This window comes from Dipodomys merriami, unplaced genomic scaffold, assembly GCF_024711535.1.
Source record: "Dipodomys merriami isolate MVZ:Mamm:240054 unplaced genomic scaffold, mDipMer1.0.p SCAF_30, whole genome shotgun sequence".
Taxonomy (NCBI): domain Eukaryota; kingdom Metazoa; phylum Chordata; class Mammalia; order Rodentia; family Heteromyidae; genus Dipodomys; species Dipodomys merriami.
This window is the reverse complement of record NW_027204493.1, coordinates 5,384,139-5,401,234: the sequence shown is the minus strand read 5'-3', so window position 1 is coordinate 5,401,234 and position 17,096 is coordinate 5,384,139. Positions and strand designations below refer to the sequence as shown.

The 17,096-nt window shown below is 43.3% G+C and overlaps 1 protein-coding gene across 2 annotated transcripts in view; it reads right to left on the bottom strand.

Annotated features, from left to right (window-relative positions):
- Window positions 1–17,096, bottom strand: part of Egflam (EGF like, fibronectin type III and laminin G domains) — a 526,724-nt gene that overhangs the window by 155,300 nt on the left and 354,328 nt on the right. Inside the window, exon 1 of one of the 2 annotated variants that reach the window (XM_070041064.1) lies at window positions 15,029–15,208. The exons of the other annotated variant lie outside the window; for it this stretch is intronic. Within the exon in view, the coding sequence (XP_069897165.1) occupies window positions 15,029–15,119 (91 nt within the window). The 5' untranslated portion in view covers window positions 15,120–15,208. Of the gene's footprint in view, window positions 1–15,028; window positions 15,209–17,096 lie in introns of those variants that run through there. 2 annotated transcript variants of the gene reach the window in all.

The following is a 17,096-nucleotide window of genomic DNA, read 5'->3' as shown; positions in this document are numbered from 1 at the left end:
AGAACTGGGTCCTATTTTCCTCCTAGCCTTTCAGCTAGATTCATTATGAAAGACAGAGTGGCTTCATTCTTTTTCTGCAACTTGACCTTTTTAATCATTTCATTCCCTCATTTTCCTTCAGTTTCAAAGACAGGCGGAGGGGGCTAGGCATGTGGCTTAGTGCCTGGCGTGCATGAGGCCCTGGATTCAATTCCTCAGTACCACATAAGCAAAATAATAATAATAATAATAATTTTTAATTAAAAAAAGACAGGTGGAAGAAGGAGTATTGAACATTATACGTTTTAACCCTTCTTCACCCACTGTCTTCTGATGTTGGAGTCATTGGTCTTGCCTTGTTTTATAAGCATGAAAGACAGGCTAGAAGGCAGGTCTGAGGCAGCCCCACGCATTATTACAAGTCCTCTTTGCTTTCTGGGTAGTGAGTTATATTTCACTGCAGAGCCTTCATCGGGATCTCCTTAAAACCACCATTCCAATAGCAGCAGCACTATGGAGGTGGGACTTAAATTATCTATTGCTACAAACAGGCTCCCCTGGGCTTTCCTTCCACTAAATCACACTACCCTGGCAATTTGGCAACTTGGCAAGTTCTGCATAGGTGGAGCAAAAATGGTGGCACATGGAAGTGACACCTTTTCTGAATTGCACTTGAGGATGGAAATGAATCTGGGAGCTGGGCATAGGACCGAATTAATCACCTGATGTGAAAACAATGCATTTGCCCCAAATGAGGGCATCATTTCCCACACCATGGCTGTTGGTGAAGGGTCTACCATGCTAAAAATGCTCCACCAGGCCACAAAACAAATGCAAAGGCAAGAGAAGCCCATGTGCTTTTCTTGACAAAGCACAGAGGATACAGTCAGGTAAGCAGAATGGGAGGAGAAGGAAAGGCTGGCTTTGGCTAGGAGTGTGAAAATTCACAGAGCAGGGCAGCTGAGTTACATTTTGAAGTGTCCTTAGGCAGAATGAGGGAAGGCTAATGCAGTGTGAAGATCAACAGACAGGCCGCATTCAACAATGGGAAGCAAAGAGAAGGCACAGGAAGTAGGAATCCAGGTAGGCTGGAAAATAGGCTGTGCATCCAGTGAGCACACAGAAAGGTTAGGAGGAGTCTCATTGTGAGGAATTTCAGATGCTGGCTTAGGGGCTCGGAAAGCAGTTCAGAGCCAGGAAAGCATATTAAACACAAGAGGGAAAGGATCAGAATTGCATTTGGGGAAGATCATTCTGGCGAAGAATATGGCTGAATCAGAATGAGGAGGGAGCAGACATCATAGAAATAGCACCTTTTACATTCATTTTCCTAATGATGTAGCTAAGCATGTAGCTAAGAAACATTTTTTATATTCTAAATATAAAGAGCTTCTTTTGGGGTTGGGAACCACACAATTTATATATGATCATCTATACTACTATAGAAGATTGATCCTTTCTTTTTTACTTTATATGAAACCCCAAACAAACATTGGCTACTTTTTTGTTGTTGTTAAATAGATAGAGACTCCAAGTTTTTGTCAGTGATATGAACTTCATGGCTGATCTAGACATCAACTGTCATCATTATGGGATATGAAATCTAAGAAATCTGTAATATGGAATTAAGGAAATGAAATTCTTTCATTTGCATTGTCATGGGAGCCTAAGTTCAATTATATATGTATCATCAAAATTTGAAGTTATAACAAATATGGAAAAACTATCATATCTATTAATATAGAAACTCTATAAATCATGGAAACCTAATCAATGTGCAATAATATTAGAGTGTACTTTATATACCAAGGAGATTAAGGATTTTGTTGGTATATTTAAGTAAACCAAATGAACTCCTTGTAGTTGTTGTTAATCTTAAATTTCAGCTGAAAAAAAAATCTTAAGAAGAAAGGGAAAGTGTTCAGCTGGGATCAGATAATAGTAAGCATTGAAACTAGAACTGAAACCCAGGTTTGTCAGACTGGATCCTACCATGAGGAATGGGTATATACTCTTTGTACTGCCTATCCATTACTTTAATATAGCCATTAAATAAGCATTTCTTTTTCCAACTTAATGGTTTATTTATTTCACTATACAAATTAGAAAATCCCAGAACACCAAAGAGATGTTTGAGAAATGGAAAGCTCTGAGACTTCAGTGATAAGCCTTAAACTAGGCCATCTTGAAGGTCGACCCAGTATCATTTGCTACTAGAGAAGATGTCTGGATAGTGAAGGAATGAGAAACTGTAAAGTGAGGCTAAGGGTCCCTGAAATCCCAGAAGGATCTTTGGTAAAAGACTCTTGGAGGGCTTAAGGCTCATCCTCCTGTAGTTGTGGCTGCTTTGCAATGGAAAACAACCCCAGAGTTATCCAGTGCTGGTTTGGCAACACTAACACCGTCCCTAAACATGATCTAGCCAGGAACGTGACAGAAAGCAGCCCTGGATCATCCTACAGCCCCAAAACATGCACACCATCTCTCCAAATAAAGGCTGGGCAGGAAGGATACCCTGAGGATAGGGTCCCTCCTGGCCTCAGAGCTGGACAGACACCCTGCAGTAAGCATGCCCATTAGCTTGTGCATCAGGTGCAGAAACACGCCTGAATTGAGGAGCTACTACAAAGGCTAGGGGCCGATTAGCCTAGGATTGCGCCTTATATATATATATGACTGTTTCTTTTCTGCTCAGCACTTCTGCCCTTACTTTCTGGTGAGGTCAGCATTCCAAAGGTCAAATGAGATCATTTCTCTGAAAGTACTCTGAAACGTATGACAGTTCATCCAAACATCTCAGCTTCATCCATCCTTACCATCTTCATCCTCATCAGAACACCCTGTAGTGTCTGAAAAATGATTTTGTATTTTAAGAAGTCTCTCTCACTGAATAAATTATCCTACCACGAATAGCCCTTTGTGTTATAATACACAAATAGAAGGAGCTTCTAGAAAATGCTGGAGGGGAGTGGGAGCTAAAAGTTTAGTTTAGTTGATGTGCTTAGTAATTCCTTCCACCTAATTGTCTGGGTAGTGGTTTAACTTTTTTAAGGAATTAATTTTACTTTTTTGGAAAATGTAGCAACATGTTGGCTAAATATATATATATGTGTGTGTGTATATATATATATATATATGTGTGTGTGTGTGTGTGTGTATATATATATAGCCATATATGTGTCTGTCTGATTATCCTTCTGCCTATCTGTCTGTCTGTCTATCTATCTATCTATCTATCTATCTATCTATCTATCTATCTATCTATCTATCTATCTATATCTGGTAAATGGTTTAATTGCTATGGTTTAGATGTGGTCTGACTGTGTCCCCCAAAGATTCGTGTGTTAAAATTTAATCTCCACAGTGAGGTATTAAGAGGATGGAAGCAATCTGACTATACAGTATTTAGAGGTGAGACCTTTAGAAACTGATTAGGATTAGAAAAGGTCATGGGGTGAAGTCTCTATGACTAAATAATGGTGGCTTTATAAGAGCAGAGAAAGAACAATCCCCCCCCCTTCCTCACACACACACACTTTCTCTGACTCCCTGATGCCCTCAATTACCACCATGGGACTCTGCCCTCAAGGCCATCACCAGATGGCCTGAGGATGGAGCCAAAATAAGTTTCTTTTCTTTATAATTACTCCACTAATGCAGTAATTAATCACTGTGCATGTGTGTGTATGTGTGTGTGTATGTGTGTATGTGTGTGTGTCTGTGTGTGTGTGGTGTGTATTTGTGCATGCATGGGTGTGGGTATAGGTGTAGGTGCCAGTCCTGGAGCTTCAACTCAGGGTCTGTGGGCTGTCCCTGAGCCTTTGTGCTCAAGGCTAGCATTCTCCTGTTTGAACCACAACTAAACTTTTGGCTTTATTTATTTATTTTGGGTGTATAATTGGAGATGAGTCTCATGGACTTTCCTTCCAGGGCTGGCTTTGAGCCACAACCCTCAGATCTCAGCCTCCTGAGTGGGTAGAATTACAGGCATGAGTCACTGGCACCTGGAAACCAATTACTTTTTGACCAGGTTATACACTACAATGAAAGCAAACTTCAGGCCAAATTCTATCATATATTCATAGACAAAAAGACAAACATTAGCATATAGCCTGCTCTTGCTACTTTGATAACATCTCTTCTTGGTTTTTCTAGGAACTCCAGTGCCTCAGTGATGATCTATCCATCTCAGTTTCTTTTCCTGTACACAGTTAAGATACATTTCCCAGAATCTTTACAGTTATGTTGAGGCCACATGAATATGCCCTGACCTGCCACTGAATCTCTTGCACAAGCTTTCTTTTTCTTTACCTCCCCCAGGAAGGTCATTTTGAAAATGGTGGCACTGGCAAGATAGAAGTATCAAAGGTAGGATGATGCAGGTCTTTGGACCATCATAAAGAGGAGACCATCTCAGAATTGCTTTCCAGATAAATTTGGTGAACACCACCAAAGCTTAGCATTACTCATTACAGCACATAGCCTCCATTTGCCTGAATCAGACAACACCTGGTTGCCCACACTGAGGCGGACACATCAAGAGATTAATGACAAGACTAGCAACCATCTGAGAGAAGACAAATGAACCAGGATTTCATGAAGGAATCACAGCACTGGCATGACCGCTGGGCTTGCTGAATTCTTATTCTATCCATGTAAAAACAGAGTTGTATGTACAATCTTTTGAGTTAATGTAGTTCACCAATGAAAATATTTTATGTAACATAATGTATACTAATCAAACCCACCAGTTTGATTTTTTTAATAGTCTTAGGCTTACAATTCAAGGCCTGAGGCTTCATAGGCTGACACAGTACCAATAGGCCAAACCTCTATGCCTGTATTTTGCTGGTTATTTTTTTTAGATAAGTGCACAACTACTTCAGGCTTCCCCTCGTTGCTGAGAGGATTAGTATGTGTTACCACATCCAGTTTCCCACTGTGGACATGAAATCTCTTGGACTCTGCTGCTCAGGCTGGCCTTGAACCCTAAGCTTTATACTCTCAGCCTCCCTAGCTTGGGATGATAAGTGTGCACCACTGTTGCAGCCATTGTTGAATCAAGAAGAATGCCTACTAGCTTTTCTTCTGATTTGGTCTAGAACCACAAATAGCTAGGCATACAGGCATGGATGACATAGCCTACCAGTGTGAATTTTTTTTATAACATCAAGGTATTTTTGCAGCCATCTTTGAGAGTGAACTTCATAGGAAAAACCTTTAAATAAAAACCAACCAGTCATGGACTGTGGACTCCCTCCTAGGACAAAGGTAAAGTTCCAAATATTTAACCAGTAGCATGGCATATCACCAAGAGATGTGAGTATAAACTAACATGCCACAGCAGTGCCTTGAGGCATGGATAACTTCAAACATTAACTAACTTCCCTAGGGTAGAGATTAAAGTAATTTGCAAGGCCACTGTTTATATGGAAGCATTTAAAAAATAAATCACAGACAATGTAACAGGCACCTAATTCACAGCCATCACCGGGTTTATTTATCTCTCTGCTCCCTCCAAGAGTTATGAGCCAAGGATCATGGGACTTGCTTCTAAGTATATGATTAGATCAATAAAATTAGCCATCTGTTCAAGGAAGGCTTTAAATGCAGGTTATATTTAAGTATTATGTTCCCAACTGCCCAGATGTTACAGAAAAAGGGCCTGCTGATATGACTCCTTTTGCACAATGTAAGCCATTAACTGGCTAATAGAAACATATTGTACCAAGAAAAATAAATAATATTAACATTTCATTGAATCTGATTTGAGACTTTGGGGGTACTTTGTCAGAAAACACAACTATTAAAATGCCAAGTGGACTTATAAAGTCAGAAGAAGAACAAAATGACAATTGTCTTTAAGGGAGTGGAGAAAGAAGAGATTTGGGAGTGAAATCAAAGGGACAAAAAGTATACCTTTGATTGGACTGGCTGGTTGAGTAACAGGCATTACCCTCATTATCGTTATGTGATACAGTGTGAGTACCCTTTGTCTCAACTCCTTAGGATCAGAAGTAGTTTGGATTTGGGGTTTTCTTTCAGATGTTTACATATTTGCACCCATATAATGAGATATCTTGGATGGGACCCAAGTCTAAACACAAAATATGTTTATGTTTCATAAAATCTTTATATGCATAGTCTGAAGGTAATTTCTGCAAATTTTTAAGTGATTTTGTCCATACAGCAAAGTTTCCCACGTGATGTCATCTGTGGAATTTTCCACTCGTGGTTTCATGTTTTGGATTTTGAACATTCTGGGTTTTAGAATAGGACTTCTCAGTCCAAAATATCCTATTTTAAGGAGCACTTCGGCTGTATCTAAGCTTTTGTCTGCTTTGATTTTTCTTTGATTCTTAAGAAGAATATGCTAATGGGGCTATGTGGGGGAACTGGAGGTTTCTTAGTGCTGAAGAAATGGAAAAATCATTAGTAGGAAGTGGACAGAGCCTGGGCTGTCTTTCTGTGTGGCTACTAGGGTGCTAAAGTGCTCAGACCTAAGGATCTGCAGACCTCTCCTGAGTTCTCTGCCTTCATGCAGACTTCCTACCCCAGTCACAGACAAGACTGGATCATTTTAAGAAGCATCTGCAGCCCTCTACCATTATATCCTGTAAAACTTTGCCCAAGACAATTATCAGGCAAAAACTGTCCATCATCCTGAAGGTTGTGTGTGTGTGTGTGTGTGTGTATATGTGTGTGTGCATTCACATGCACATCACACGCATGTCCATGTGTTGAATTTAGGGCCTTGAACTTCATCCGGACTTCTTTCACTGACCACTGGCAGTCTACCTCTTAAGCTATACCTCCAGCCTGTACAGTTTACTGGTTAATTGTAGATAAGAGTCCCAAGGATTTTTCTGCCTGGGCTGACTCTAAACCAGGATCCTTAGATCTCAGCCTCTCGAGTAGATAGAATTACACTGGTTGAGGGCTACTGTTTCACATAGCTAATCCACCCAACCTAAGAGAATTACACATTTACCAGCAGCATTTTCCAATTTGAAAAATCAAATAATGTAGTTGACCAGAGGCATTTTCTGGGTTTGAAACTAATTTGAAATATTTACCACTCAAAACAAATTAAGTCATGTGCAATCAAATATTAACATGTATAAAAAGGAAGTAAAAGCCAAGCAAAAGTGGCATATAATCCTAGCTACTCAAGAGGCTAAGCTCTGAGGATCACGGTTTGAAACCAACCTGGGTGGACAAGTCTCCATGAGACCCTTATCTCCAATTAGCTATTCAAAAACCAGAAGTGGTGCTATGGCTCAAGTGGTTGAACACTAGCCATAATCACAAAAAAGCTCAGGCCCTGACTAAATTCAAGACCCACAACCAACCAAAACAAAAGGAATAAAAACATATGAAATGATAAATGTCTCTGGTAAAGGTGTTTTAAAACACCTGGAAATATATAATTATATATACATGTTTATATATACATATATCCATGTATATATTTATTAAAGGCACATATGCCTTTAATTCTCTGGGATTTTTTTAATCCTGATTAAACAATTCTAGTTTCTTCAAGATTGCATTCAACTCTCAGTCTTCTAATCTTTTCAAAGGACTGTTCTACATACTGCCTCTAATCTCTGAGTAAGTCTGTAAGGTAGGTACTTAGCCTATTTTTATAGCTGAAAGAATAAAAGTTTACAAGCTTACACAACTGGCCTGATGTCACTAACATTATAAAAGTGACCGAACTGAAGCCAAAGCATATCCTCTCACCAAAGCCCCTACTCAACAGGAGAAAGCATTCTTGGGAGATAAGGAGAGAGGAAATGGAGGGCAGAGATTGGTGAGTTTCAAATATGGACTAGCGTTTTGGTGACACCTCTGGCAGAGTCTCCCACTCAATTAGCACATGCAGAAAGGCTGTGGAGCATCTAGCTCATCATTCTGGGACCTTAAGAAGAACACAAGTTACCCAAGAGGCTGAGGAATGAGACTAACTTGGGCTATCTAGCAAGACCCTGTCTCAAAAATTAATGACAATGAATTCTACTCATAAACTGACATATTGAAAGGTAACTCCTTTGTATAGCTACTTAAAGATAGCAAAAATATAATTTAAAAAATAATCAATTTAAAACACAAGAGGATCATAAGACCCAAATTTAACCTCCAGAAATCCTACTGGGAATCTAAACACAGGGTGTTGATTATAGATCCTCGGGGGCACATATTGCTCACACAGGTTGAATCAAGTGGACATTAGGGGTGTAATGGAGTATCTGGGGTGGAGGTCTAAGAAAGTAGAGGCAGAAAAGCCCAAATTCTGCAAGGAAATTGCCAGGTGAAGTTAACAAGACAGATGTCTGGTATATACTCTAAAAATTCTTTTTTTTTTAGATTTTTTAATTTTATTTAATTTAATTTTATTGTGAACATACTGTACAGAGGGGTTACAATTACATGGGCAAGATAATGAGTACATTTCTTATCAAGCATTGCAGCCTCCTCCTTTGTTTACCCTTCACATCCCTTCCCAGCCTTCCCCCCTCCCCACTGAATCCTCCCCCACACACACACATCAAAGTTCGTTTTCGACATGACAACTTGTACTTCTCATTGTTGCAACGGGTCCACCTGTATCCTTAAACGACTTGTTTTTCCCCTTCTCCTCCACATACTCTAAAAATTCTTATCAAGAAGGAAGTTCAGGATTTGTCTGGGGGCTGGAGACTCACTGGGAGACACCTCTGGGAAGTGCGCTCTCTGCTGGCAGAAGTGTGATTAACAACTCTTTACTGTGTACTGACACCACACTTTGGTCCTGCCCCCAAAGGGAGGGCCACAATCAAAGTAGGTGAGGCATGAAAATAGGAACTCACCACAGGATAACACTGACTTTCATAAATATAGCTTGGGGGGCACTGGACCCCTTTGGGGCCATTGTAACCCAAGGACAGGTGGACAACTACTCCCAAGAGAATTTGAATGGCAAAAAAGTATAAGGAAAAAAGAATTCCTTTCTGAGTCAGTCTCTCTTCCTTAAAAAAAAAAAAAACCCTGAGAAACAAGTACTGCCTTGTGTAAAACTACGTTCACTTTCTGACCTTGATTTATCTGCTCTGACTTATCTGATAGGAGGGACAGGAAGTAAGAAAGAGAGAGAGAGGAGGGTGGGGGTTGGGGGAGGGAGAAAAGCTTCTTTAAAGGCATGACATAGAAACAATCAGGAGAGGAAGATAGTAGAAGGGAATGACAAGGATGGGTCAGAGGATTCTTCTATGTAGTTCCTGAACTTCATAGACATTTTCAGCTAGGAGCTGGGGATATAAAATGTAGCTAGATCTATTACTCCTATCTTTCTCTTACACACACACACACACACACACACACACACACACACACTTGCTTGCACACACATCTGCCTCATGACTCTGTAGTCTGCCCTGAGAAGTACAACAACCCATACCCTCAATGTGATGGAGCACAGTTGCTGGTAAGAGGAAGAGGGCGGGATTTGAGAAGAACTGAGCACTCCAAATTACATACTTTGGAAAGTGGACTTGGATGAAAGCTGTAAGGAAGGAAACAATGGTCTCTTGTGAATTCCAGGTTGGTGCAGAGGGCACTGGGGAAGTAGATCTGGGTGGTCCCTGGCTGCTTGGCCAGCCAGCCTCAGGCATGTAGGGGCAGAAAGCACCCAGAAGGACATGTGCTCTCATCGCCTAAAACTCCTCATCTCGATCTTTCAGTTTTCCTGCTTGAATTCTATGTGAGTAGTGAAACATCAAAAACATGAAAAAAGAAAGATCAGAAACTTGAATCTTACTAAGTGAGATCTTCCAGGGAAAATCTTGAACTCAGAACCCTGCATGATCCTCTGCCGCTCTGTGGAACACCAGCAAACTGAACAGGCAGGAGCCATGGGGGTACTCTCCCCTACATTGACCAGAGGGTTAATGAATGCCATACGTTTCATTTACATAAACAACAAGCTGTAGGCTTTAACCAAGCAGCCTCCAGAACTCCAGAACCCTATACCTATCCTTACCTCTTGGTACCAGGCCCTGGACAGCTCGGTCCTGGGCAGCAAGTCCCTGTTTGATCCTTGTAGAGACAAAGCAGATCTACACCCTATCAACTACATGAACCTATGAGCAGGTGCAAACGGCACCAGCCAGTGCAGATGGAGAGTACTAGCAGGCCTCTAAACCAGAGACTACTGTGCCTCTTACCACAAGCTCAAAAGTGTTCAACAAAAATACTCTCTCTCCAAGCTCAAGAAAAGAAACCTTGACTTACACCTCACACCTCATGTGAAAACTGACTCCAAATTGAGTCATAGGTCAAAATGGAAATGGAACTAAAATCTTCTAGAATTAGACATAGGGGAAGGTCTTTGTGAGCATGAGTTAAACTTTTTCAAACCCTATGCTATTAAAAAATAATTAAGTTGGACTTTATCAAAATTTAAGGCTTCCACTTTTTTGAACGACACCATGAAGAAAATGAGAAGATACATTACATACTAGAAGCTGATATTTATGAAGCAAAGGTCTGGTGGAAAGGACCTGCATTCACAACAGACAAGAACATTTAAAACTCACAGAAAACAAATCAAAAGACTTTACAAGAAAAGATTTGTAGACAAGTGCTCAATATCACTAGGCATGAGGAAAAGGCTACACAAACTGCAGTCATTGTGTATCTATAGCTTAACAAATAAAAAACAACAGCAAAAGCCAGCCACTAAGGATTCCGAATAACGAGGGCTCCATTTGTTGCTGCTAGCGCTGTGAAGTGGTCCAGCTGCCCTGGAAAGCAATTCAGAGTTTCCTCATAAAGTTCAACAAATATCTGATGTCATGATCCCACTCTTGCAATGTACCAAGAGAAATGAAAGCCTATCTACCAGAGAATCCATACATGACTGTGTGAAACACATTTGTTCACAGTAGCATGTAGCTGAAAACAATTCAGAAGTTCACTCACTACATAAACTGTACTCATCTATGATCAACACAATGGATTATTACTAAGTAATGAAAAAGGAACACATTACTGATGTGTGCAACACCACCGATATTAAGCACTATGCTAAGCATCAGATAGTAGATAGACAGAAAGACATTCTGAACAAGGCAAGAGTATAGGAACAGAATTCAGATCACTGTATGCCAAGGGCTAGTTGGGGGCTTTATTCTTTATTTTCTACAAAAGGATTGGAAAAACAGGGAGAGAACAAGAGAGGGAAGGGGTGACATTATCCAAAAGGAAATGTACTCTTTGCCTGACTTAAGTCACTGTAGTCCCTCTGCTTTTAGTAGTTTCAAATAAAAATAATAATTAAAAACGAAGGATTAGAGAGAGTAAATAGATACATATATGTTGAATTCTGTGTATTCCTGTTGTATGATGGCCACCTTATGATACATGCTTATTGGAACTCCTCAAACTGTACACTTGAGAAAGACAAACTTTACTAGATGTAAATGATCTCTCAATAAATTTGACTAAGATATGATCATAATAAGGGTGAGCTTTACCAACTGCTCACAGCAACACAGGTTGTTCTTCACTGCTGGTTCTAGCAGATGTCTTCATTTCCTTTCCCTTCTTCTGCACTTCCTGCTAAGACTCCAGGAAATTGAGAGAACTCATCTGCAGACCATTGGTGGGGGGTGGAAGGGTGGGGGGAGAATCTGTGCTATTCAGTTCAACTCCTCTTGGGGATTTGGTCAAGTCACCTAATCCCTCTCAGCCCAGATGCAAAATGAGGGATGATTTCCCCCTACCTTCTTTCCAGGTCTAGGATTCTAAATTATACCTGAAAGGAAATGAAAGCTTACTGAAAAACTGTGTTTCTATGGAGAATTGGGTAAATGATACACACACCATGATGATGATGTAGACCTCAGACCCTCACTCTCCCATGCTTCAGAGGTCCCCGTTTCCACTCACAGACACTAAAGTGCATCTTCCAGCCCTCCTAAACACTTCATCCCCAGGCATTCAATAAGAGAAAACAGGTGGATCATCATTAGCACGCAAAGCCACGCCCCCTGATTCTTATGGATGAGGTCATCAGACGGTAGTTTCCAAACCCAAATCAGCATCATCTCCAGTTCTTTGCTGAGGGCCAGAGCATATCCCATGCAACCCAAGTTCCTCACACCACCCAGCAGGGATAAGGCCCTCTGCCTGGGCTCCATAGGTCCCTTACCTGGGAGGTCTCTTGTGGAATAACATGCTCTCCTCTCTCACAACTGAAGACAGGCAACCTTACCTCTTTGAATAAGAAGTCCCCAAATCATTCTACCATTCTACCATTCTACCACTTGCTCTTTGTGTGGCTTTGGATGACATCTAACCTCTAAGCCCCAACTTCCCCTTCAGGAAAATGGAGGTTGCCCATTGGGTTGATGAAATCAGCACATCACATTCTTAGCACAGAGCAGGAAGTACTAAATTAATGTCAGTTGTTAGTTAACTTGCCATAATTTGAAAAGTGCCAGTTCTTGTGGGTTTTAGCAAATGCAGAGATGTCTTTACTGATGCTCATTGAAAAAAAGATGAGCTACTTTGGGATGGGAGGAAAGGCTATTCCTATTTGAAGATACTACCTGGATTTTTCTAAGTAGAGATGGGTGGGGGATGAAGAATTCTCAGTGTAGTTTGAATCCTAAGAATTGCCCACAAAGCAATGTTATCTGAAGTAGATTTTGCCTTGAGAAGAGACAGGAAGAGCTATCCAAACAAAAACAGGATAGCTCTGGGATACCTGCACATGGCTACACCACCTTCAAAGTATGCCTACAGACCAATTTCCATAGGAGAAGAGGTACAAAGAGGCTCCCACACCGATCCGAGCAGGCTTTGCTGGTGTCTGGAGAAGATTCTAAATTAGCTCATTGCTGTTCACATCAGAGCCAACCAGGACACATTCCGTTTTTAATCTGGACCAATTTTACGGATCAAAAACTAGTCTTTCCAAGGGATGTAAATGAGCCCAGGAGGGAAATTTCCCCTGAAGTTTACGAAGTAGCTGTCATTTTAATCTGAGCGCTTTCCAATCTAAAAGCCAGTGTCTGGATAAATTCTAAAGTAATTTAAACAAAAAACAACTCTTCTAGGCTGAACCTAATCTAAACATGCCTTCTCCCTCAAACTTGATGTATGTAACAGTCCAAAACTATTTACAAGGTAGAGTTTCCACAATCCAGATACTAATAGCACTTCATATAAAACCAAAGAGGCCAACATGACATATATGTGGCATGAATACTAAAATAAAGACCTGAATGAACCAGATAGAAAATATTTGTAGGAAAGGAACAAGAAAAGGAAAAGGAGAGATACAGAGTGAATAGAAATGCTATTTAAAATACTTTAAAATTCTGTTTCAATAGATTAAAGTCTATCCTATCTATTGAAGTCATGCCACTCAGATTTAGGAACTATAGATATAACTACACATTGCTCAAAAAAAATGGACTAAGTGGATTTATGTGAATGCAAAAAATTGATCAGGATATGGTCTTTCCTAAGGAGGAAAGTTAGAAGCTAGCAGGCCTTTATTGAAATCCTTGAAGATGCTCATGGGTTCCTGGGCATATGGGAAGAGAAAGAACTAAATACAATACTGCTCTGGACTGCTGCTTTTCACTTTATTTAAGAAACTGAATAGTGTATAAGGGGAAAGATGTGGTGCAGATGATGATAATGAGTCTAAATTTCAAGCCACCAGTGACAGAGATAAAGCCTACCAACTGAAGATGGGTCCCACAGCCCAGAGCAACAAGTCATACCACTCCAGATAGATCCTTGAACAGTGAAAATATTTAAGCAGCCAAGTGGGAACCTGCCAAGATTATTTTCTTTGCCCTGTGATAAATTTTCCCCGGTTTGCCTGTTTCTTATAGAAACATTTGTGAAGACAAACTGCGCTTTCTGGGAGGTTTTGCAGACTGTATTCAAATAGTCCCATTGTTTCCCATTGTTCCTAAGATATAATTAATCCCATAAGACAGCTTCACTTACAATCTAAGCAAAGAAAAAAAACACAGTTTTTTTTTCCTTCAAAATTTTAAATATGGTCCCAGCAAAGAAAGCATAAAAATCATTATTAGGAACCCAGGTTTAGAACTTTATCATTTGCAGTATTCTACTTTGAGCAATTTCACAATGCAGGTCAAATGAAACAAATAAAAAATACACACTTTTTAACCTATTAGAAGCAGTGGATGAATGACGGGATGGGGAGGGAGGAGAATACAGTCAAAAATTCATTGTCTATACCATGAAAGAAGGGGTGGGTGGAAGGGGGCTTGAAGGGAGGACCACTGATGAAGACGCATCGTATTCATAAATTGCTTTGTGAACTGGCACTTCCTGTGTGCAACGACTTAAAGATCATTTTATACATTTTTTAAAAAGAAAGAAAAGAAGCAATGGACGTGCCGGTTACTGTGGTTTCAAGTTCTCACTTTAGGATAGTTGACAACGCCATACAGCTTTTGTTTAAACAGCGGAGCAAAGACAAGGGTGCAGCACAGGATCCAATGAAGCCACAGGGCACCCCTCTAGGCAGGAAGGGCCCCAAGGCTGGACCAGCAAGGAGTGGGGCGCACATCGCTACCGAGCCCCGTGGGCAGGTCGAGGGAGTCGGGGGTGGGGGAGAAGAGGGGGGCTCCAGGGAATGTCTGGGCTCCGGCACCATGAATTCATTCAGATGTTTGGAGAACCAACCAACCGGGAGGGGCTGTTGGATTCCTCGCAGTTGCCATCCTCTGTAATTGAGACAGCATGACTACTGCCCCAGCTCAGTCTCCGGCTCTGCGTGCGCCCACACAGACCCACCACGTCCCCTGGTTCTGGAACACAGATCATTTCTTTTCACCACCAAAAAACTAAAACCTCCCTGGGAGAGCCGGGCTGGGGAACGCGGGGCTCGAGCCCGTCTCTCCCTGCGCTGCCGGGGCGGAGCAGGAGCCGCTGAAGCTGGTACTGCTCCGAGGAAGGACCTGGGGCGCCCCGGGCGGGGTGATCTGGAAGGAGAGACCCCCTCCCGCTGCGTTACCTGCTTTCCGAAGGGAGGCTCTGAGCGCCGCCGCGCTGGGCTGCAGGCTGGAAGCCAGGAGCAGGAGCCAGACGCCGGGGATTAGATCCATGTCTCCGCGGGTGCCACAAAGTTTCCCCAAGTCCCGGGCGCGCGGGGACCCGGCGTCTCCGAGGGCGCGGGGCGGGCGGGGGGCGCGCGGGGCCGCGGACCCGCGGACCCGGGTGCGGGTGGGGAGGGGGCTGACGGTGATCCGGAGCCTCCGGGGAGCCCTGGGAGGCGGGACCGCAGCCGGGAGTGCAGCCGGCTCGGAGCGGCGGGGCTGGGGGAGGGCGGGGGAGGCGAGCCGGGGAGCGGGAGGCAGGCGGTGGGAGGACCGCAGGCTGGGCTCGCCGGGGATGCAATCACAATCTAGTGCGAGTGAGCAGGGCAGGCCTGCCCCCTCGGAGTCCTCGCCCAGCTCGGGACCGGCCCGCCCGCCGCCCTCGCCGCCCGGGGTGCCCGACCCTGCGCTCGGGGTCTCCGGGCCACCCGGTGACCTAGGCTGGGGGCCTGGGCGGGGCGGGCTTCACGTGGGCGAGGGCTGCAGGGGTCAGGTCTGACCCTGAACTCTCTGGGCACATTACCAGCCCGCCCCCCGTTCTAGCTGGACCCCCCCCCCCCGCTTTGGCGATGGCTCCAGCTGGCTGCGCACCCAGTTTAGTAACTTGTCCCGACGCCCCGGGGACCCGGCGGGCCGCGGGGGGGAGGGGCTAGTGTGCGAAGGGGGGCGGGGCCAGCCGGGGCGAGTTAAGAGATAAATGGGATTTAAGGCGAGCAGATGGAGCGCTGGGGCTACTCAGACAGAAAGGCCGAGTGGAGATTAGGGCCCCTCCGGCAGATGATGGCAACTTGAGACCCTCCCGGGAAGGGGATAAAACTCCACAGTAATCCGGACCTTTGGAAAGGGATGCGAACTCCAGACCTTGGCTAGCCTCAAACCTCTCTGGAAGGGGGCAACTAGCAGGGGTCGGATCGGCCCTGAAGGCCAGAGCCAAGTTCTGGCCTTGACTCCTCTGTCTTTGGGCGGCCCCAGGACTGGTAAGGCCCCAGGACTGCAAGGTTTCAAGTAAGGCCTGGAAAGGGGAGACTCCAAGAAAGGAAAGACCCCAGAGACCAAGTTCTAGCACATACTGGCATTGTGACCTCTAAGCTGCGAGAAGAGACCGCAGATGCAATAAATAAGCCAAGAAGAATAAACTGAAAGGAAAACACGTCCTTAGCCAGTTCCTGGGGAAAGATCAAAAGCCCCAGGAAGCGCCCTACAGACAGACGCTGACATTGCTGGGGCGGCCTGTAATCCCCAGCCAGGCTCAGTGGACCTCAGTGCTAAAAGAAGCTGAGGGGGATGGTGCTGACTGGTGGGCTCTCCTACCCCAAGATTGTTACCCACTAAAGAAAGCCTGAGAATATGCTCCTTTAAATGATGGCATTTCCCAGTGTGCAACAGTCCACGAATAAATGTAAATTCCACTCCAAATTGCATCGTTAGGCCTCCCTTTTGGCTGTGGCTCCAGAGCTTGTACTTTCACATGAAACTTGTATAGAAAAGAGCGGTATTCTTCACTTCCCAGCTGAGACCGGGCAAGGAAACCATACAAGGCAACTGTCTCCAGAGACGCTAGAACTAGGGATGACTAAGGGCCACAGAGGTCATTGGGACTCACCTCTTCTCCTCACTCCCATGCACAGACACCATGGTGCAAGCAACATGTTCTTAGGTCAAGGGACACCAGATTCCAGTGTGGAGTGCTCAAGTGGAACAAAGTGACCCAAGCAAGATTCAAAGTAGAATTCAGATATCAATAGATGCCCAAGAAGTGGCTGGACAGCTATGTTCAGGAGAAAGAGATGTCTTACACCAGCAACACAGTGGTGCCCAAGGCCCAATAAGTGGGAGAATGTAGAATCCTCACACATTGTTTCTGATTTTTCCCACTGAAAAGTGATTCTCCCTAATACAGAATTTCTTAAGTTATATTTACGTAGTCCTACAAAGGAGAGGTCATTTAACAGAGCAGTTTATGAATACAATAGATATTGATCAATG